This window comes from Lipophrys pholis, assembly GCF_963383615.2.
Source record: "Lipophrys pholis genome assembly, chromosome: 9".
NCBI classification, from domain to species: Eukaryota; Metazoa; Chordata; class Actinopteri; order Blenniiformes; family Blenniidae; genus Lipophrys; species Lipophrys pholis.
Window position 1 is genome coordinate 24,964,001 of NC_137639.1, and position 23,035 is coordinate 24,987,035.

A 23,035-nucleotide genomic window follows, 5' to 3' on the forward strand; every position below is an offset into this window, starting at 1 on the left:
AGATTAAATCATAACAAATTATCACGTCAGTCAAGAAGACAGCTAATTAAAAGAAACGACTTCAGACTGTTGCCCTCGGTCTTCAAGGGAGTCTCTTTTTAGTGATTTCAACCACATCTGTGTTTTATTTGTCAGAATTCACAACAGTTCAAGGCAACAATAACACATTTGAGTTGCTCGTTTGACATGTTTGACTACATCACTGAAATTGGCTTAAGTGGTATTTAAGGGTAATAAACAAAGTCATAATTCATCATGTAAATGCCCAAATAGAATAAACTATGATTCAAATTCCTTACCCTGAATGTTTTTTTCTTCTTTAGAGATCAGTGATTTGTTAAGAATTTAAGTGTATAAACCCCATAACTTTACATAAAAGCGGATTTCTTCTTCCTGTTTTGAACGATACACCCAGCCTCTCTGTGTCCTTGACATTGTTCCCCCTGACTTTGAATCTATGTCAAGAGTTAACTTATAAAAAGTGATTTTTATCTAATGCATCCGAGACTTTCTGTGCAGTTCAGCAGTGTTGAAGGTCAAACACGAGATGGGAACTTCTGAAAAATGTTTGGTTATGATTATTTGAAACCTTTAAAGGTCCCTGTATAATGTGCTGATGTGATGATTTTAAATGGATCCAATATTAAAGATTAACTTTTGTTACAGCATTTACATTCAAAGTCAGTCACAACGACAGGAAAACCACAAAATGATCAAATCAAAATCAAAAGAACCTTGAAAATAACACTACTTGTGGAAACATAATCTATTGGGCTGCTTTTAACAGGCAAATGTCTCAAAATATTTAACATAATTTATTATTTCAATCTGGATCAATCTGAGGAGGCTGGGAGGGATATTCCCCTGTCTAGTCTATGTTGCCCCATTTTTTCAAAATTAAGAATAAAATTTACTCCGTCCTCATAGCAATTCAAGATGCTTGTAAAGCAGACTCGTCAATAAAACGTTAAATGTCAAATAAACATCTTTTAAAATCTGAGCGAAGCAGGACTTGCCAACTCCCAGGCATTGATAGTGACACTCGCCCGATTAACTTTAAACCCTCACACAGCACATAAACTTGACCTCTTATAGGACATTTTGACTGAACGCATGAATTCCTGTTTTCCCACGATGAAATATATATTTAACAGTTACTGAGAACTGCTGGGAGTAAGAAGTTGCTTCTTCATATGAAGCCCTGCAGATGTGCGATTGGTTGTATTTGTATTAGAGCTCATTTTAGAATGTGTCTTCCTTGTATTCAGCTTACTATCGCTTGTAAATTGTATTCCACTCAAATAAGTATCAGTTTTTCTCAGTAGTTTTAAGCTAAAATCAAAACTGTATTTATGATTTCTTCTCGTGAATTCTATCGAATAGGGTAAACACATGCACACATGTCGGAACCACAAGTCACACCTTGTGTGTCACCCATATTAATTAGTAGCGTATGGCTAACTGGTACAAGTTGTGTATTGGCAGTACAGTAATTACTCCTGCACCTTCGACTCTCTCCTGGCAGCTGGAAGGTTGAACCTCCTGCGGCCCTTAGTCCTGCACTGCACTGGGATCGGTGTTGCAGCCGGAGCTCTGCTGCACCTCGCTTGGAGCAGCCAGCGGCTGCATGGGATTGTTCGTTAATGAGGTCCACTGTGAGAGGATCCTCACCTCTGCCGCCTGCTGAATTGTGTCAAGTTCTGCCCCTGTGATGCGACTCACTTTCTTGCTCAATTTTCCTTTTTCTTTTCATAGTGTGCTGTGTGAACGCTCACCCCAGACCTTGGCTCGCCATGCCATAACAGTAAAGTACAGACAGCGTACAGAAAAGGCCTGCAGATGATTATATATCTCAGAGTGCCGAGAAAATATAGTCCATGTCTGTTTCTTTTGGTTGCCTGTCAAGTCCAACTTGTTCCAAAGCAGCACAGAAGGTATCTGTTGATTGAGACACACTCCGTTCCTTAGGCCTCGACTTGCTGTAATTTGCTGTAGCTGATTGTGGTTGCACCAATCTGCAGCGTCCCCATTAATGTATCTGTTCTCATCATCTACTCCGTCAGTGCAATCAACATCATGTGGTTATATTGTCGGACTGATTTATAAAGGGTCAACAGCTGTATGGTTGAAACCGTATTCTGTGGGGTTGCCTTGCTGCTCAGGCAGAGAAAATCTTGAAGAAAATAGTTCTCACAGTTGTTACAGATGTTTTCCTGGACCATCAGAAAGGCATAGTCGACATGGTTGTAAAGGCTGGTTTCAAAGCTGCAGAAGGTCCGTGGTCAAACTGAGGCCGAGTCTGATGTGAGAACAGACCAGCCTCTCCTGGGTGTTCATTATGTGTGACGTGACAGCTACATGCAAGTCATCACTGGAGTCAGTGGGGTGATCTGTCATATCTGTCTCACATAAAAGACAAATTTAAAAAAAAGAGAGAGAGAGAGAGAGAGAGAGAGAGAGAGAGAGAGAGAGAGAGAGAGAGAGAGAGAGAAAGAGGACAGTCCGAACAAGAATGACGGCAGTGACTGGGCAATTGCATCAGAAAGGTGCTGCCACAGTCTGAATCTGTAGTGCTGGTAGAGGTTCCCTAAAGGGATTTATTGTTTCTGAAGTTTTTCTTTTTTTTCTTTAATAATATACTGTGCAACTTTAGTTTCCAAAGCACACATTCTCCACTACTGAATATCCACGTGCATGAGAACACTTAAATCCAGACATGTTCATTTATAATGTACTCGCTTCTGAAACTCTTGCAATGGTTCTTCACAACTATTATTTGTCGCCCGGTTTCAGCAATGAATAGGAATACAATGACAATTTACTGGTATATGGAGGATAAATGGAAATGAACAAAAGCATGGAAGCACACATACATTCACAGCCCAGAACAAACACTCACTCACACATACAATCATGCGAACAATTACTGTCCATTCACGTCTGCAGATATATCAATTGTGCTTATTCTGCAAACAGATTTATGCTCGTGAGGTAAATTGAGGTCTCGATTAATTTCGCACCATTATATCATGTTGACAGACTGTGTGTGTGACTCTGCATGTATAAGTGTGCGCGTGACAATAAATGTGTTGATGCATTTATGAAGGTGGGTCCATACTAGTTGGTGCACATTGTAGGTTAAAAAAAAAAAAAAAAACATAATTTGAAACAAGTAGATTTAAAGGAAAGAAAAGTTCTAATGCTTGATTTTTACAATCCAACAAAAAGATGGGAAATTGGCTGTCTGGATACGTCTGACTTCAACAAATAGGAGACAAACACTACAGCTTTGGTGCTTTCATGCTTTTTCTCCTTGTACATATATATTTTATTGTTTAAAGCAATTATCCTGACAGGATCTAAGAGGGAGAAGAAAACGTTCCGGTACATAAAGATGAGTTCGCGCCGAAAAAAAAATATACTCAGATGCACTCGCATGGAGTGAGTACACATATGCAATCACACAGTTCCTGTGTAATCTTGCATAAGACCTTAAGCTGACAAATGCACAACATTCATTATCTCAGTCTCATATCGCCCAGGTAGCACTCAAATGAAGGCCGTTCTGGGTGATTGGATCATTTCCTGGAAGTGACTTAAGCCTGCAAGGTGGATCAATACCATGACACACACACACATATATACACACACAGCGCGAGAGAGAGGTGGGGGATCAATTCGTATTTGTTCGCTTTATTTTAATATTGGAGAGGGTTTTTTTTCTAGCATCCTCTCATCCTCACCCAGTCTGACCGCAAGCTACTGGCCTGAGGATGGAAGTTTTTCCCGTATATGTGCAGTTAAAAACTGCCGAGCTCTATAGCACCTGATGGTTGATGATAATGACTGTGACAGTGGTAAGAGCAATGCTCGGGTCTTTTTACGGGTCTGCACTCGTGTCTGCAAGGGCAGGAAGGGGTCGTTGATCCTCCTGCCTGCCTGTATTCCTGTACTCCTCTTTTCCCTCTCACCTCTGTTTCCGTGCAGATATATTACTGAGGCAAATTGGGGCCAATAGACTTTGTCACTGCCTGACCCAGGACTCGCCAAACAAAGAAGAAGCACACAAGAAAGTGAGAAAAAAAAAAAAAGAAGCAAATTGAAGGGATAAAGGGGGATATAAAGTAAAGAAGAAAAAGAGTGAGTTGAAGGTGGAACATAAAATCATGAGCAAGCAAAGAAAGGGAGAAATGGAAGGAGATGGACGGAGCGATGGAAAGACGCTGAGAAGGGGAGAAAAGAGAGAAAGAAGTGACAACCTCAAATTAAATTCCCATCATGTCAGTGTAGAACAGAATTCAATAGTGTTTATTGGCAGCCCCTAGCCTGAGGGAAATTACATTCTGAAGCAGAGCATGGCATGAATGCACACACCCCTAAACACACACACCCAGATGCAAGTGCGCGCGTGCACACACACACACACACACACACACACACACACACACACACACACACACACACACACACACACACACAAGCAAGCATGTCTCTGGACCCCCTCAAAATAAGGCCCTGTGGCTGATGTGAGCATGCAGACAAGCATTCTATCCCCTCAGGTCCGCATGCCATTTGCACAGTGCATGTGAATGTGAATCTGTCTGTCCATGTGCTGTTTACGTGCCTGTGTATTTGTGTTGTGAGCCTCAAACTTTTCCTCCTCACGTGCACGGTTTTGCTGGTGTACAAAAGTCTGAGTTGTGCAGTCTGTCAACCACTAGTTTCTCTGCAGTCAGACTATTTTGCCATTACACTACACATGCAGGTTTCTATTATAGTGGCTGCATTAAATGTGTCCCGAGGCTCAAGTTGCCAAGAGCACAGGGCTTCAGTGGCTTTGTCCAACCTCCAGCAGTGGCAGCAAAGGCAACGCACTTTAATAGGAAGCCGTTTAACAGTTTTATGCAGAGCACATGTAGAGGCTATTATTGCTGATGTGTCTGGGATGCAGATTTGTTCTAAATGGCTAACAATCTGCCATTTTCTTGATCTCTCTCGCCCACTTCTCTCTCTCTCTTTTCCTCTAACCTTTTATGTCTTTGTCTGTTTATGCCTCTCTCTTTACTCGCTCTCATTTGTCATCCCGAATCCCTGCAATGCTTTCACTCATTCTTTCCATCTTTCTTTTTCTCCAGGAATGCACAGAGAGGGCTTTGGGTTGCTCAGCGGAGGATCTGAAGGCTCTTTTCTACTGTGAGCTGTGTGACAAGCAGTACCTCAGACACCAAGAGTTTGACAACCACATCAACTCCTACGACCACGCTCACAAGCAGGTACATGAGATGCACTTGGCGCGCGCGCGCACACACACACACACACACACACACACACACACACACACACACACACACACACACACACACACACACACACACACACACACACACACACACACACACACAGAGGCACACAGGCACAGACAGACAGGCATTTCTTCTATGTCTTGTTATAGAATTTGTGTGAGTTTGCAATACGCGCATTGATGGAAAGCTACTTTACATTTTCATGTCAATCTGCCCATTGGGTTGTTTCACAGCAGGTAACAATAGGAATGTGACAACCATATCATTTCTTACAAGCACACACACTGAGGTGGAAAACCTCAAAAAAGACAGCTGTAAGCAAACACAATGAAGTCTTTACATTTACGGCTTCTTTGTTTTACCCGAGATTTAGAATTGTATCACTATGGTGGAACAATGTAGGATAAAATCATTGATGTAGCACATGACAATTTGAGTGACAGCGACAATAATGTAGGTATGTATGATATTTAATATAGCCCTAAATAACTATCTAAATCCAATCCTCTACGGCACAAATGAAAATATAGTACTGTGTACATTTGTCTTCTTTAAAGAAATTGCACGGGGCTCCAACACATCCCAATCTGCACTGAGAGAAAAGTAGCACCTCATCATTGGTGCGTGTGTTTGCTTAAAAAGTCACCATAACTTCAGCACTTTTCTTGTAATTTCAGGAAAAGTCCAGATACAGCATTGTGATAATGTGATGTTAAGTATGTTTTAGAGAGGGTCTCCAGAGACTTGGGGCCAAAAATCAAATATTTGTGTTAATATTGCATGATTGCATGAAGGCAAATTACTTATTTGAATCTATAAGTAAATAAAAACAGAAATCAAAGCAAGCAGAACGAAGACAGAAAAAAAATCATAATTTTTGTAGAATCTAAGTGCTCTGGGATTTCTCAGCTGCAAATCCATGATAGATGATTCCTTTTTTTATATAGTGCAGGATATAGAGCAGTTAATTTGTATGTATCTGGTACTTACGATGCTGCTCTGATTCACTTTGTTCCTCAATTTGTGCTTCCTTAAAAAGACAAATAAATATTTGATACCAAAATATAACATGTAAGCTATTAGTCACAGCTTCAGAAAGATTCTATTATTCTGGTTTGGACAAGTTGAGGCCAGGGGACCATTAGGAGAAGCCTCAGCAGTAGGTTTTCTCTTGCATTTGGTTTTCACATCAATTATCATACACTACCTCCAGTCTGGCTGAAGGTTCTGCTGATTCTTCTATAGCTATGTGTTGTTAAGCCAAGACACACACTCGCCTGCAAAAGCATACAGAGACGCACGTAGTCGTGCACACCACTCGTCCTCAAATGCAGAGGCAGTCTCTCAAACATGCCAAGCCGTATCCCACTTGTGAACGCCCACACTATGTATCATGAAAAAAAACATTAAATAAGACTGTTCCTTCTCTGTCATTGTTCTTTGAAAATGAATTGAAGCAACTGCAGGCCAATGTTAATGCTTTGTTTTAGCCAGCGGCAGGGACATGAAACGAGCTGCATGAGGCACTGGGCTGACAGTAGCCACTGGCAGTGCAGGAACACACACACACACACACACACACAAATACAGGAATGCACGCACGGACGAGACAACAGATGAAATTCTAGCCGAAGACAACTTCCCTGCAGGAGTATTGGCTTTGGAGAATGGAAGCTGATTGCGTTTGCGCTGTCTTCTTTTCCTGTCATCGATTCATGGATAAACATGTCTGAATATGGGGCTTTATCAGCGTTTACTGCTGATTACAGAAATTGCTCATTACAACAGAATTACACTTCCATTTAACTAAAAAAGCAATCACCTCATTAGGATGTCCTCTCACATGCTACCTAAGAACACAGCATTGTTCATCCGAAAGCTCTAGTGGATGTGAATCAACTCTGACTCATCCATAGCAGAATCAGTGTGAGCACTCCTTAACACATCTAAAAGAATATTGATTGAGGCTTTGACAGACACATTGAGCTTCACAGCACATAGCTACACAGGCATGTTGGAGAGCAGGCATAATATCAGCTCCTGCTGTTGGGGACACGACATCGTCTTTGAAGACAAAAGCATCTACTTTAAAGTAGGAAATAGCAGTGTGTGTGCCCTGTGCGCTCACTAAAAATGGTTCTGCGTGCAATATTTTGTTTGGCTCTAAATATAGCTACAGGTTTGCCTGCAGTGGGACCTGTTTTAAGAGAGAACAATAAGCTGGCAGTGTGAAAACGCAAGAGAAAGCAGGAAGTATTCATCTTCATATAGCCTATCTATTATACACCCCTCTCCCTATGTCTCTCTGTCTCTCTCTCTCTCTCATTGCCATAGTCACTTGTTAGAGTGCATCAACTCTGATTTGATTCTTCCCAGTTTTCTCCTCTCCTTTTTCTTTCTTCATCCTCAGTGATTCATTATGTATGTTGTTGTGTTTAAACAAGATTAATATTTCCTACAGGATGAGTTTGGCATCACAAACTCCTCAAAGCTTCCGACCACATAAAAACAAATGTGCACACGTGAACCCAAACATCTACCATTCACCTATCTTTATTCCAGCTGAGATATATGTTTTGGAGTTACAAACAGAAGTGCATCTCCAGTGGCACACACTTATTGCTGTCTTCAGTGAGCTGACAGCGGGATGTTAAGCATCGAGCGATAATGTAAAAAGACACCAGCTTGTGTAGGACTCAGCTGAGATTAACCTGACAACTGTCAGCTCCTGCATAAGATCTGGGTGTGAAAGAGAGTGAGTGTATAAATAAATCTGATGTCTGAGGGGCTAATCTGATGAGTGCATGTGTGCGCGTGTGTGATACATATTGTATGGGTGGATAATAGCATAACATCATCTGGAAGTGGCTGTGGTGTAATCCTGTTGCAATTTATACTAAAGGGTACGTTCACAACTATAGAAAGTAAATAACAAATATTGAATATTGAAGTACCTGCAATAAACTGGAAAGGTAGAAATACTCAAGATAGGAGGCAGGAGAGATGTGGGTGCACGATACTGCAGCTATTTCCAAACTCCTGGGTCCCCTGCTTACCCTTTAGACACACACAGACAAAAAGAAACACACAACATAGGCACACACACACATGCACCTGCCAAGCATGGATAAAGGAGGGATTAAAGTGTGTCAGAAAAGGAAACGGGAGGCAGAGAGGCATGAATGATTGTTTCCCCGAGAAACTGATGCACCTATGGCTTATAGATGTTTAATTTGAGATGAAAACACACATGCACATAGCGTGGCTAATTATTTTTTTCCCCCCTGCATTACAACACAGTTAGACTGAGAACATTGCTCAAAATAAAATCTTTCTCACAGTGGCCTCATATTTATACTGTTGTTTTTCTCGCATTTGTATTCAAGTGAGTTAAAAAAAGCCACCATATTAAACAAATAATGGTCCAGTACTCAGCAACAATAAAAAAAGACTTGGTATGTGTAATTTTAGCATGCCTTTCGTACTCTCCAGCTGTAAAGCAGATGTCATTGAATGAGACATTTCCTCGAACTGAGCTTTGGTGATGGTAAAAGGGTTGATTTTTTTTATTTATTTTTTATTTTAAATCAAGTGGCACACCACTGGAATGAAAGGGACTGAGCAAAGAAAAAGTGTCAGTCCAACAGTTCAGAAAGAAAATCATCATCGTTAAATCATTTGTGCCACTCATCTCAACTGCATCTGTAATCTACTATTCACGAGTTGGGCTGTGCTTGCTCTCGAGCTGGGTGTTAAAGGAAAGACACTTTCTCCTAAGCTGAATGGAGCTAATTGAACACGGGCTTTGAAGGAGAACATCTGCAAACACTGTTGACTAATGTGTATGTTTTGAAAGACAGCTGCCTGCAGAGAGCTTCTTAAAACTAATCCCTCACTCACTCTCTTCTCTATCGGCTTTGTCCCGCTCTTGCATCTCTCCTCATCTTCTCTATCCCCTCCCTCCACTCCTCTGTTTATTCCCCTTTCATGCAGAGGCTGAAGGAACTCAAACACAGAGAGTTTGCTCGAAATGTGGCCTCAAAATCATGGAAAGACCAGCGCAAACAGGAGAAGGCTCTCAGGCGTTTGCACCAGCTTGCACAGCTGCAACAAGAAAGTCAGCGGTGAGTGGGAGAAGTGTGCGTTTGGTTTGTGTGTCTGTAGCAGTTTGTGTAATGAGACCACGGCCGGGAGTCCAGAGGGGTGAGAGTGTGTCACGTCCAGTCAATGTTTCTTAGAATTGATGGATGCATCCACAGATATGAGAACACTCAGTTGGCCTACATCGCCACAGGTGAGGTAAATATAACATGAAGCCCCCTTCTTGCTGGCACTCACAGAAAATGGTTTGTAGGTGGAGGAAATGAAGTTTCATACAAAATGAATAGCAGGAAAACTTTAAAGCAGAAAATTTTGAGCACAAAAAGTGAGTTCATGCACCTAAAGTAATAAGCAATCAAAATAACCGATAAGACAGAATACATTATACAATAATTTACTTACACCGATTCCTTCTCTTTTACCTTCTTTCTTCCCTACCTTCTTCACTTTCCTTTTCTCTCTACATTCTCTGCTTCCTTCCTTCCTTCCTTCCTCCCTTGTCTCTCGTTATCTCCCTCCCTCTCTCTTCTTGTATTGTAATGCTGTGTCACTGCAATAGAAATAAACATTGAGTGTGTTTTCCAATCATCAGGCTGTATTTCAACACTATACTGTGACTGCTGACCACAAACCTACTGATAGCACACCGCTCCTTCTTTTTATTTATTTCTTGTCCTTTATGATTTTATGGAGGGGCCAACTTCATGATAAGATAATTGGCTTGAACTTAAATGTCTTCTCAGGTTTAAAGTTTCAAACCTGTTTTACCTTTGCACATAATCACGAGGAGTGGCAGTATGCTGGCTTAAGTGCCACTGTAAGCATGCCCAATAGTAATATCGTGGGGTCAAGGCGTACACTTTACACTTCTCGAGGTCAGCAATAACACAATCATAGTTTAAGGTAAAGTCAAATAAAAGTACAGTCATCTAAAGTTATGTGTTTTTATCTTATCATATCTTGTTGCAGAGTTCCAAGAAGGACCTCCGGGCTAAGGCGTGCACTCAGAACTGTGAGCCAGCAGCAGGATAAAGATGAGTCCAAAAGACACCATAGCCTTGGGTCTAAATCTGAAAGCACCAACCCTTCACACCGGACCCCCACTGCGCAACGTTGTAAATCTTCTTTTATTCACCAGTCAAAAGATCCATGCCAATCTCCTTCCCAAACACCTCTGTCTACTGTTCTGGCAGAATCTCCTCCAATCAATCTGCCCACACTCAATACAGAGCCTCCCAACTTCAACTCCCAGTCTTACCACAGCTTGTGTCCCCAGCTGCCGCTTCCTTCACAGGGGAGAGTGGGAGGCAGGCTCGGAGTCTCCTTCTGCTTCTCACGTAGGGGGCCAAGACTGGAGCCTTCCGCCTCTGTCTTTTCGGACATGGAGGAGGAGGACAGGGAGAAGAGGGAGCAAATGAAGGAGAGGATAAAGGAAATCATGGAGGACATGGACAAAGAAATTGGAGGTGCAGATGAGAGGAATCGGAGCGAGAGTGAAATGGAAAAGTCAAGCTCTGACAGTGTCTTACAGGGTGATATTCGGCCGATTCCCAGAGAGACTGCAGAGCAGGAGGAACAGAATGGAAAAAGAGATGTAGCGAAAGAACACTTCCCCATTTCCACTACAGCCCCTGATAATCAGAGCCATGATTCACTTCTTTCATCATTGCAGACCCAAACCCAGGTGACCATATGGAGCACGGCATTAGCACAGGCACATATGGACTCAGACAGCAAGGAAAAGATAATGCAAGAGGAAACAGAGAAGGGGAGGGAGTTCAGTCAGTATGTGTGTGTGCTGGGCAAAGATGAATCTACGAGTTTGAAATGGCCTGTCAGTTTGCTTAAGTTTACCAAGTCTCAGCCCCACATCTCCTACAGCTGCAACCCTGGCTGCTTAAACCTTCAACAGCCAGAAAAACTCACAGTTGATGTACAGTCGTCACAACAAGATGACTCAAACGCATGTGTGCCAGCTCGTCTTACGCAGGAAAATAATTCTTCCTCTCATAGACAGACAAGATGTAAGTTGAGAGCACACAGAAAGAAAAAAGTTAAAGAGGCTTTCCGGGAGAATATCGAAGTGGAGACAGAAGCGAGTCTGTTCCTTGTGAACAAAAACCATTCATCTTTGGAAACAGTACCCAGGAAAGAAAGATGCATGATAAGTATGGAGAAATGTGTGAGGGCAACCTCCCTTCCACTGGACCCCACTCATAGTGACAGCTCAGACACGAACTCCCAGAATCCACAGGGAGGTAGATTAGAGGGTGCGAGCGGGATCAGGGAGAGAGCCATCACAGCCTTGAGCTGTAAATTAGAGTCTGTCACCCAGGCTGGCACACAGGGGATGTGCATCAGGCCGTCCAGGTGTGAGTGTGGGAGTGAGACAACATGCCAGTGTGCCAGCGTTCCACAGCCGTACGTGGGTGTCTCGGAGGTGTCACGCAAAAAGAGGAAAGCCAGCACAAAGAAACATAAGCTGGGGAAGAGAAAGAGGGGTGATAAGATGGAAAAAGCTTCAAGCAAGCGCCAATCAGCAAGGTGCAAAGTGAGGAGCGTTGTTTCCACCGTCTCCACTGGAAGAGGGCGGCAAGGAGAAGCTGGAGGGAGAAGCGGAAAGAAAAGGAGGCAAAGAGGGACAAGAATCAGGAGGGTGGGGAGAGCAGGGAGCAGCTGTCTCTTGGGGAGATGTGACGCCGAGCCAGTATCTGTCTCCGTCAGGAAGAGGAGGCCTCATAGGAGCTACAGTACTGAATGGCAGTCGCAGCCAGACAGAGAGCACTCCAGCTCCTACTCCCCGCTCACCAGACACACAGTAGACAGAAATACAGACGAGGAGAAACAGCGAGACGGGGATGCATTGACTTTTCCCTGGCGATCTCACTTCTACTCGCACTCCTTCTCACCAGGATGTAACTCAAAGCTGTTTTGGGAAAAGGGTCACCATAGCAACCCCAGGAGTTTCATTGACTGCTGTTACCCTGACAACAGCTGTGGTAGCAGCCCTGTGAAAAAGAGAAAACTCCTCCGCGGGGACAGGAATTTCATTCACAGTAAGCAGAAGAGTTTGAGACATTGTAAAGTCTGGGAGGAGAGGAGAGAGAAAACAAGAAGACATTTAGGTTGCAGAGAGAGAGAAATGATTTCGGATGCTGAACAGTGGGAATGGATCGATGGGAGTCATCCAAGTGCTAATGAGGAGGGAAGATCAAGGGCGGGGTGGAACTCAAAGAACAGAGTGGTGGAGTGGGATCAAGTGACAAGGTTCAGCCCCAGTCCCAGCAGCTGGGGCAGGAGGCGCAGACACCTCAGCACCGAAGAAGTAGAATGGGACCGATGCAGTGTGGACAGATGGACATGGGGTAGCAGTGACAGCTGGGAAGAAAGGGGCACACACAGGTCCATGTCAGACTTCAAGACAGGTGCAGACAGCACAGACAGTCAAGGCGGTGCATGGAGATGTGCAAGTACCAGACACTCAAGTTCAAGACAGTTCTCAAGCCCCGAGTGGTGGACGACCCGACAGACGTACAGCTGCCAGAGTGTGATCGACACTCAAGGCAGCAGAAGCCACAGCCCGCGCTCTTGTAGTCCTTGTAGTAGCACCAGCATGTCTGAGCTAAGCTGGGAGTGGAGCAGGAGCAGCACCTGTTCAACAGTCATGGCGGATGGATTGACAAGTAGCTCCTGCGGTCCGTCCTCACGGGTGTCTGAGGCCCCTCAAGGGGCAAAAAAGCACAGCAGTCCCGCATCCATTTCATCAGTTTTTTCCTCGAGCCCCCTCTCACATTCCTCCCCTTACAAATCCACGTGTGCTTCAACATTTCCAAGTTTCAACTCATCCCAGTGTGATAAAAGAATAAAGGAGCCTGATTCAAAGTCTGATTGTGGCCAAGGACCTTCTGTCCCAAACACCCCCGACAGCTCAGGCACAACTCTCCCAGAACCATCTCCCAGTAAGTCGGTGCCACAAAAATCAGCTAAGATGTTGCTTTTCCCACTGATAGGGAAATTACCATCAATTCAAAGAAAGGCCCGGAGGAAAAAAGGATTACTGGAAAAAAGTAAAGAGAAGGAGAGAGAAAAGGACGACAAAGTCAAAGGCTCTGGAGGACATCCCAGTGAAGTAACCACAGACGGTCAAAAATATCCTCTGGACATAGTTGACTCAAACCCCAGCAGTATGCCAAATCCCTGCCCATTGCAGATTAGAACTGACGGCCAACAGACAGGTGGAGAGACAGCTCTACCAATCAGCTTTACTGCCGAGGAGATGGACAAATATCGCCTGCTGCAGGAGCAGGCGAGAGAACACATGCAGAAAGTGCTGGAGAAAATGCAAGAATGGACAGATACACACACGCAGACAAATCACACACAGAAAGCACAAACACAGAGTTGTGTGACTTCAGACGAACTGTACGCCCCTGCATCTTTGCACAACCTTCCACAGCCTCAAATCCAGCTAATGCATACAGATCAAATGCAAAGACAAGTACTACAGCATTCGCTGGAGGTCAGTCTCCCACTTCCACATGTTCCCTTACAAGAGATTTTCACTCAGCCATTGGCTCAGCGGTTTCCCAGCCTGACCCCAGTACCACAATCACCCCCTCTTTCTAATCTCCATCATATAATTTTACAGCACGCGGGCCTCGCCATGGACCCCCACACTTCCCCCGCCACCGGCTCGACCCTCTCTCCTGCCATCCACCCTGTTCAGCTTCCACAACCTTCCCACCCTCGTCATCCGAACCTCCATCACTCCCTCCACCTCTCTCCTTTCTCCATTTCCTCCCTGTTTCCCTCCATCGTGCTGTCCCATCACCCTCTTCCCCTCCTCCCCCAGTCCGCCACATTCCATGCAACCCCTCTCACTCCACTGTCCCCAGTAGTCCTACAACCCTTGAACCCACAGCCTTTCATAGACAGCTCGTGGCCAGTGAAGTTTCAACAGAAGGCGTTATGATTCTCACTGAGTGGCTGCCATATTTTTTAATCTTCCTTGGCAGCACTGACTACAGAGAGTGGGAGAGAGAGAGAAAGAAAGAGAGCAAGAAAGCATGTCTGGTGTAAACAAAAGCCTGGTTTTTTGAAATTAAGCTGTGCCATTGCTTTTACGTGTATCAGCTCTCTTCACATATGCTTTCAATCATACTCACATACATGTATACAAACAAAGAGCCAAACTATTGACTGTTTTCAAATGAAAATGTGTTTCTCCATTAAACCTCTGCTGTCTTTCTGCAGAGAGTGGGGGGAAAAAACAGACTTTGATCCTTTGCTGTTGCCATCATTCCTCATTCAGACCCAGAATAAAGAGAAAAGGTGCACCTGCTATTCAAAGACAAGCTGGGCTGTGTCATCCTTTCACTTTCCTTCTGAACCAAAGACAGACCAGCTGCCTTTTGATGTATCCTTCATACCAGGGACAGAGGGGCAAGGGAAAGTGATAATACTCCCCCTTATCTCCATTTCAGGCAGGTTATCTGAGTTCCAGTGCGACTTTCAACAAACATAAATAACACTCCGAGGACCCAGGGTCACGGCTCAGCCATTTCACCTTGGGTGTACACTGTATTTTGTATGAGAGAGAGCAAACGATGCATAAGGATACATTTAATCAGATACATTTATTCAACACAAAAGACAGCAAACAATTAACATATGTGAAAAACAGTTTTTTCTCTAAAATCACTATTATATTCTGAGCAATCATTTTGGAATGATGGGAAACATTGAAAAAAAAAAGTAAACTTTGACCTGTTAAACAATGCTTATTTCCTCTTTAATTACCTCCATAATACAGACAGTTCACATGACTTTTCAGGTGTGAAAGATTGTTAGTTTTTTTCTTTTTGAAAAAGCATTTAACAAATCAGGTGTTCAGACAGCAATGAATGAATCTGACATGTTACATTAAAGTGTGTGTGAAATTAAATGGACTTCATTATTTCTGCTGCCTTTTTGTCTGATTCTTTTTGACCCGGCAACATGTTGCAACAAAGTCCACATGGAAAAGAAAATATTGTGTTTTACAACCTATAAAAGCAGTGGCTCGACTCTTAAATCATTCATTTAAATTGTTTTCAGTTCCACCTCTTTGTCATGAAGCACATTCTATTTGTTGCCCTTTCTATCACAAGGTGAATATGTTTGGACTATGATTGGGTTGTCTGAGTCATAAAAATGCTTTTATGCATTTTCACTTTTATAAATTTGGAAGCAAGGTCAACACTTCAAACTTTTTACGCTGTCCGTCAAACCATTCCTGGCTGGTGGTCATATAAGAGTGAGAAGAAATCATAGAAAATTAATACAGATTTGAATGTATTAATTACATTAACACCAAACATTACAGATGCCATCATTGTTTTAAAATAAAAAAGAATACATTAAATGTAATAAGTGAAATACAAGACCATAATTGTTGCAGAGACTTTCTGTACTTTCTATTTTCAGAAGAAAATTCATGTGATGCCTTGAAGCTCTCAGCCGTCAACAAATAGAATGTGTTGCTCGGTCTATCCACTATCCCTCCCAGCAAATCACAACCTGGATGCACATGATGTGCTAAAATGCTTAAGTTGGTGCATCATATAACATCAACATGAAGGTTTATTTATATGAACAATGGCCAAAGCATCATTCTGCCTCCTATAGCTACAGTTATACCATAATGAATCCTATAGTGCCACATGCATTCCAAATAAGTGGCACATGCATGTAGCCATCCATGTGATGTAAGACCAGGGCAGCTTCATGCTCCTGATCTATTGTTGACATTGTCCGGGTTACTCCGACTGGTCTGCAACTATGCAGCCCCATGAACAACAGCCTGTGATGCACAGTGTTTCTATCAGCTCCACCATTAAACTCTGCAGTAATTTCAACTACAGTAACTTATCTGTTGGATAGGATCACAGCTCCCTGCATGCTCCAATTGGCTGCTCACGACCCTGTCACCGGTTCACTGCTTCTCCATCCTCGAACAATTTTGATAGAAAATGACCGCTGCAGATCTGGAACACCCCACGAGAGCTGCAGGTTTTGGAAATGCTCTGAACCGAATGTCGAGCCATCACAATTTGTCAAACCCATTCAAATACTTACTTTTCCTTTTTTTCCTGCTTCTGATACATGACCTACTACCAGAAAATGTTCACTTACTGCTCACTAACTAAAAGTTGCCATGATAAAGAGATAATGTTATTCGTTATTTGTGCCCATTCAGAACGTTATGGCTCATATTAATTTTTCTCTTAAGCCATTCCTATAAGACTCATCTTTGCGCTCATTAAGAAAACTCAACAAAACGCCTGCAAGGACAGTCAGCAGATTAAGCCCTGACAGAAATGTGACGGGCTGGCATATGTCCATCATCTACATGAATTGACAGAAAAGCCCAAAATATATCTTCAGCCTGCAGCTGCTATCAACCAGAGGCAAGGAAAAAAAATAGATGAAGTCAGGCAAAACCTTGGAAAGGATATTTCAGTATTGTTTAGTCAAAAAAAAGAAGAGGTATCATCAGAAAAGGGAAAATCATATGGAAAGAAATTAATTACACACAGGAGGAATGAGGAAAGAGGCCCTTTCACATCACAAATGAAAATTCATTTGAGAGTCTTTCTCGCATGTCTTATGGACGTTGGTAACTGTTGCTACGCATTCAAGGCGAGTGATCAGTGATGTATCAAAGCTGTGTGCCAAATAGTTGATCACTGCAGCGGCCGGCACTCAGGGAGCAGGACACAGAAGAGAACAGAGTGGCATCCAGATGGTCTATGGACTTGGACTACCCAGAGTGCTTTGAGAGATTGGATTGATTTGCCCTCTGTGATATCAGTGAACACTGCCCAGAAAACAAGGGGGGTCCAGCATGGGGTAACATAAATACAGGCACACGAATAAGACCCAAAATGTATACTCCCCGTCCTGAAGTGTTGGCTGGAAATATAAGTCAATTTTTAGCATGGAATCTGTAATTGGAACATGAGCCTGTTTTCTCCTCCCTGTGACCCCTGAGCTTGTGTGTAGAGTGTGTGAAGTGTGCGAGTTTGTGAGAAACAGAGAATCCCTATCTGCCTCCACAGGACAGGAGATCAAACAGACTGTGTGAAATATAGAGCAGCAATAATTAGCAGCTGTTACAGCATCAAACCTCTCGATCGCTACCTCTGCCGCTCCGACTTACACATTTTTTTCCGCAGTTTAATTTAGATCTACTCAAATGTGCAACAACACTGATAATCGGCGAGTTGATACAAAAATTAGCTCGCTCATTTTTTTTCTTTCCTTTCCAAATGTATCTTCAAGACTTTCCCTGATGTCTGAGGAGGACATGCAGGAAAGACACATAAGCAAGCCAACAAATATTAATGTTTATTTTCACAATCCTACCTATATTAAAATGACTACATTATGATCACAAAGTGCCCTATATTGTGGATATTGTTTTACATTCATTGCCTAAAGATGTTCTCCAAACCACCAAGCCATAGCTACTTGCTAAATGCTAAGCTTTTCCTTGAATCCACCAACTTAAATCATTTAAAACTACTTCATTTGAGTCGCTATGGGTCACTCTGCAAGCCGGCTGATCCCATTCGTATTGACTAAGAAGATCCACGCACGCAGGTCATGTGGAAATTAGTAATCACAATATCACTGTACTTTCTGTCAGTGACTGATTAAACCATTACCTAAGCCCCAAGATTTGCCCCCAGGTGTCTTCATGTTTTGCTGCAGTGTGCGCACGCTGGAGTGTGAGTTGATTTATGATGGAAAAGGAAGCTGCTCCCTCAGTCAATCGCTCCCAAGAATTAATGAGGAATAAAAACTAAAGCTGACACTCAGTCAAACACACCAAAAAAGTCACAGGGAGCTCGCTGCCGTGGCAGGATCGCCTACATTGACGTCGCATTTGACTGTGAGATTTGGGGTAAGGTATAGATTGCACTGAGTAAAAAAACAAAAAACAAGAGGCGCCTTCGGCTACAGAAGTGATAATCGACCCTAATTACAATGTTGTATAAGTGAGACACTTCTTTATCTCTTACTATTACACTTCCTTTACTTTTATGTGGTGTTGCCTCCTGCTGTTCTCTTACTGAAGCAGGTCAGTGGGGCTCTGAATGTGACTGTGCAGGAGAGAAGGTACTGTTAGACTTCATCCTGGCGACTCAGACTTCTCATGTTTTACATGTATGAATGCGGTGTAAGGCTCAGACCTTCACAGCACAATGTGTTTCGCCGTGTTATTATTACCCTGTAAAAGCCCTCCCCATACCTTTTCTCTCATAGTGACATTCATTAAAAGTTTCCCTTCCTCGTGGGAGTGTGACATACGGTACCACACTGTTCCACTCCAATTTATCCCCTCTCCTGCTGGATCTCGGTGACTTTTCAGAGTAGGTGCTCTGACTAACAGCAGTAGTATTCTAACTGCACTACTCCAACCACCAAAATCCACATCCAAAAGCAAAAAGAGAAAAATAAAGAACAAAAGCAGTAAATTAAATGAGGTTTCCATTTGTTCAAAACTTCTTCCCGCCCCTGAGGATATCATTTCATGATATACTATCATGTGCAGTTCTGGTTATTTTGATGCATCACCTTGTTTGTAAGCATTTGGAATCCCATAAAGGTTTGTTTCAAAGAGCAATCTGTCACCACTAATGTGTTAAGAGATATACTATTGCTGCAGCTGCAATATATGGAAAATTAAGAGGATTCACATTGAAACACATCAATCTCTGAGATTCCGAGGCAGAAAAGCATCTTTGTCCCACACAACACCAAGTCTACTTTTGTTTTATTCTATTCGTTTGCTGTTGTTTGTTTAGCTCTCCTACGGAGGCTGTACTTGTTTGTCGGCTTTGTATTATGTAGAAATAACTATGTGATTCCCAGGCTACAGTGGATTTAGGGATTAGAAGAGGTAGTGGGCTCAGTGATACTTTTAAACTTGGCGCAAGCGCCCCAAGGACACGACCCCGTCAGCACTTTGCTTACATTCATCTGCACAGGCACACTCGCTTACACACATATGGAGGTGTAATAGGGTATAATTTAGGGGGCTGCAAGACTGAGATGTGATGCATGGTTGTAAGACAGCGTGGCTAATTCCCTGGTTATGTTATCTCTGAGAGACAGATGTTTTCACCAAAGATTACTATGTGCGCACACACACACACACACACACACACACACACACACACACACACACACACACACACACACACACACACACACAAAACCCTGTGCATGCACAGATGCATAGCACATTCAATTCTTAGACAATAGCAGCAGTAGGTTAGTTTAAAATAGCCGTATTCTACAGAAACACAGATCAATGATAAAGACGACTTTTCTCAGTTAATTAAGAAATGTAATGAGTTTTTGCAGAATACACTGAAGAGAAAAACAACATTTTTTTTGCAGAAAGTTTCTCCCCGCAAGTTAATTTACGAGTCAAATGAATCATATAATGGACACTGACCTGTCACCATATTGATCAGAGGAAAAATTGATTTTCTAACACTGGCCAAAGACATATAAAGTTTTAATGATTATATTATGCCTTTAAAAACTGTGATTATGAACCGTAGGTATGTATCAATTGACTGCAGGGCTTTTCATAGGTGAGACACCACATCTATCAGAAATCAGTTTCATACAAGAAATAGTTTCACATGGTAGGATAAAGGTCACCTGATTCATGGGAGTTCTTGCTTCTCATCGAGCACCGGCAGGTTAGATGATCATCACTCCCAGTGTGTCGTTAATCCATAGTTTGAATGCATGTCCACATCTCGGAGGGTTCGATGTCAAAGAGTGACACACACCTTCTGTCATCAGGAGATTCAATGTTGCCCTTCACCTTTTCTTGCCCCATTGGTTTGAAATGTTGCCCCCTTCCTCGGTTTACACATTGTTTTCACAAAACTTGTCAGTTTCCAGTGTCCGTGATTCAGAAACACTCAAACAAGAGCTGAACCGGGTTCACCAAATCACTTGAATACCTCAAAGCAAATTCAAGTGCTTTATCAATGACTTCAGGGAATTGAATTACACAAATGAATGCGTGAATATGTGTGGTAGGAAAAGAGAAGGACACCCCTCCCACATTTTCTTTCCTCCCTCCAGAGACTTGATCTTCCTCCTGTTTCCATTTAACTGGTTTCAGCTTTAAGTCTCAAGATTCAGATAATTTCCGCCCTAATCCCTTCACAGGAGCACCCTGTTTAACTCTCTAATTAAGTCAGCAATACACAAAGCACCAACGCAGGATAAACAAGCACACCCACAGCTTGTAGAATCCGGCTATCTGATGAGTGGACAACTGCTGGCTGGAGTGTGTGTGTGTGTGTGTGTGTGTGTGTGTGTGTGTGCGTGCGTGCGTGTGTGTGTGTGTATTTTGACGATTAGGTCTCATTCAGGATGTTGTTATGACAACACATGCATTTTAAAGCTGTTAATCCAGGATTATTCTCCCCTTAGTTTTCGTTCATCTCATTACCGTTGATTATTAAAGAAAAAAAAACAAAACATGCAGGCGTGATACGCACACATGCAAGTACTAATTAAGGGTTAGTTACCCTGGAGACTGAACACAGGTGGCAAAGATAACTTGACATTCAGGTTAAAACATAAAAAAAGAGGAGATTTGATTAATGTATGAGTGGATTTCAGGCATACAATATAACAGCAGGTATTTGACATTGTATGAAGACATATACCTTGTATATCTGTGACACAACAAAAGTCACACAAGTCTGATTATTGTAGGATTTTGAGCCCCTCAGAGAGACATTGTGGCCTTTCGAAGAGCGACTTCCAGCCCCACCGGGAAAGCATGCAAGCAGTGAATGTCCTTTCCCTGCAATTGAATGTGTGTCCTTGTGTAGAAACTGCACTCTCCGCTCTCAGCAAGGGAAAATAAGTCCTGCAGCGCCAAAGCCGATGTACAGGTGAGAGAATGGCCAAGGATTTTGAGATCACCTGAGGCTTTTGTGTCCACTACGGCCTGCTCACACTAGGTCAGCTCAGAATAACCAAAAAGGGCTGACCACCAGTGCTCACTCACCCCTTGAGTCATTAATCACATGGCACTGCAGATGAGCCGCACAGACACACACACAGACACACAGACACACACACACACACACACACACACACACACACACACACACACACACACACACACACACACACACACACACACACACACACACACACACACACACACACACACACACACACACACACACACACACACACATGCCTACTATAATTATAAACAGCAAATGCTAGTTGACAGAATTGCTCCAGGTAGTCATTCCTCAAGGCCTGTACCGGTACATTACCATACAATAACCATCATAGACAGGAATATTTGTGAGCAAAAGCCCAGTCCACAAATAACACATCACATCATATCACATTAAGCTATAATAATCTGCAACACACACACACACACACACACACACACACACACACACACACACACACACAGTACCGTGCTTGTAACGTTTCTCCTCAGCTGTATTTTGTGTTCTTTAAACACAAACATGCACAATCAGATCACGTTATCTGAACCCCTGTATTTCCAAACAGGCCTCTCCGCTTGCAGCTGGGTCACTATCAGGAGCAGCATCTCAGATAACGTTCCCATTTACCAGTTATGAAACTCTTCAAAGCGACCACGCAGCAGTGGTTGCCTGCAGAGTGTTGTGTTTGGGAACAGTCATGGCGCAATGGAGAAATACTCCGAGGTGGTTGTTATTAACAGCATGTATGTCATGTGTCACAATGCCTTTACTGCTGGCATCGAGGGAGAAAAGCTGAACATGGATTATGAACTACATGCGTCACGGTCTTAAAAATGTTTTTCATTTAAGATATATGGTCATTTATACGTAATGACCAACTGTTGTATCTGTGACAGTTTTGCAGTACAGCTTATTTTTGAATTTTCATTCATGTCTATATTACCCTTGCGTCCTGCAGTAAATATGCATTGTCTTACTTTATCATGATTTATGCTCAAACATTTAAAAGCAGTAGTCATATTTGGAAAAGGCATGTCTCTGACCCAGATTTGTCTCACCTCTCCCAGTTACACTTTTCAAATCACTGGAATAAAGTCAAGAAGTCATAATAAAGTTGTGATGCTTAAATAAAGTGTATACTCATTTTACAATAGTAAAACTGAGTTAAGACCATTGCTAATTGAATTAAACCCGTCAGTCGAAGCCCCGCTGAAGCATACTTATAAGACATTGCTGAGCTGAGAATTTGTCACAGCTCAGCTTTTAAAATGCCCCCTGCCATTTTAGCCTCAATCAATAGATTTCCATTACAGAAAGGTCTTTTTGCTGATGGGTTTGAATAAAATTGGCAAAACATAACAATAGTCTCTCTTCACAGACCACGGCAATGTGTGAAGTAGTCTCATATACGAGCCTCACCTTGCATTAAAATATCAAAGAAATTGAAAAGTACCAGTCCATTATTGTGCTATGCCATCACAATCACCAATGGCATTACACTACATAACCCCGTTTTGAAAGGGTGAAATGTAAAAAAAAAAAAACATATGTTAAAGAAATAGCTTCAAGAGT

General features: G+C 42.7%; 1 protein-coding gene across 1 annotated transcript in view; it reads left to right on the top strand.

Annotated features, from left to right (window-relative positions):
* znf804b (zinc finger protein 804B) overlaps positions 1 to 14,376 on the top strand; it is a gene marked incomplete at both ends in the record, with an annotated part of 34,707 nt that extends 20,331 nt beyond the window's left edge. The window contains 3 exon segments of the mRNA XM_080470704.1: positions 5,136 to 5,273; positions 9,297 to 9,427; positions 10,374 to 14,376. Of these exon segments, the coding sequence (XP_080326830.1) occupies positions 5,136 to 5,273; positions 9,297 to 9,427; positions 10,374 to 14,376 (4,272 nt within the window).
* Between the last annotated feature and the right edge of the window lie 8,659 nt (positions 14,377 to 23,035).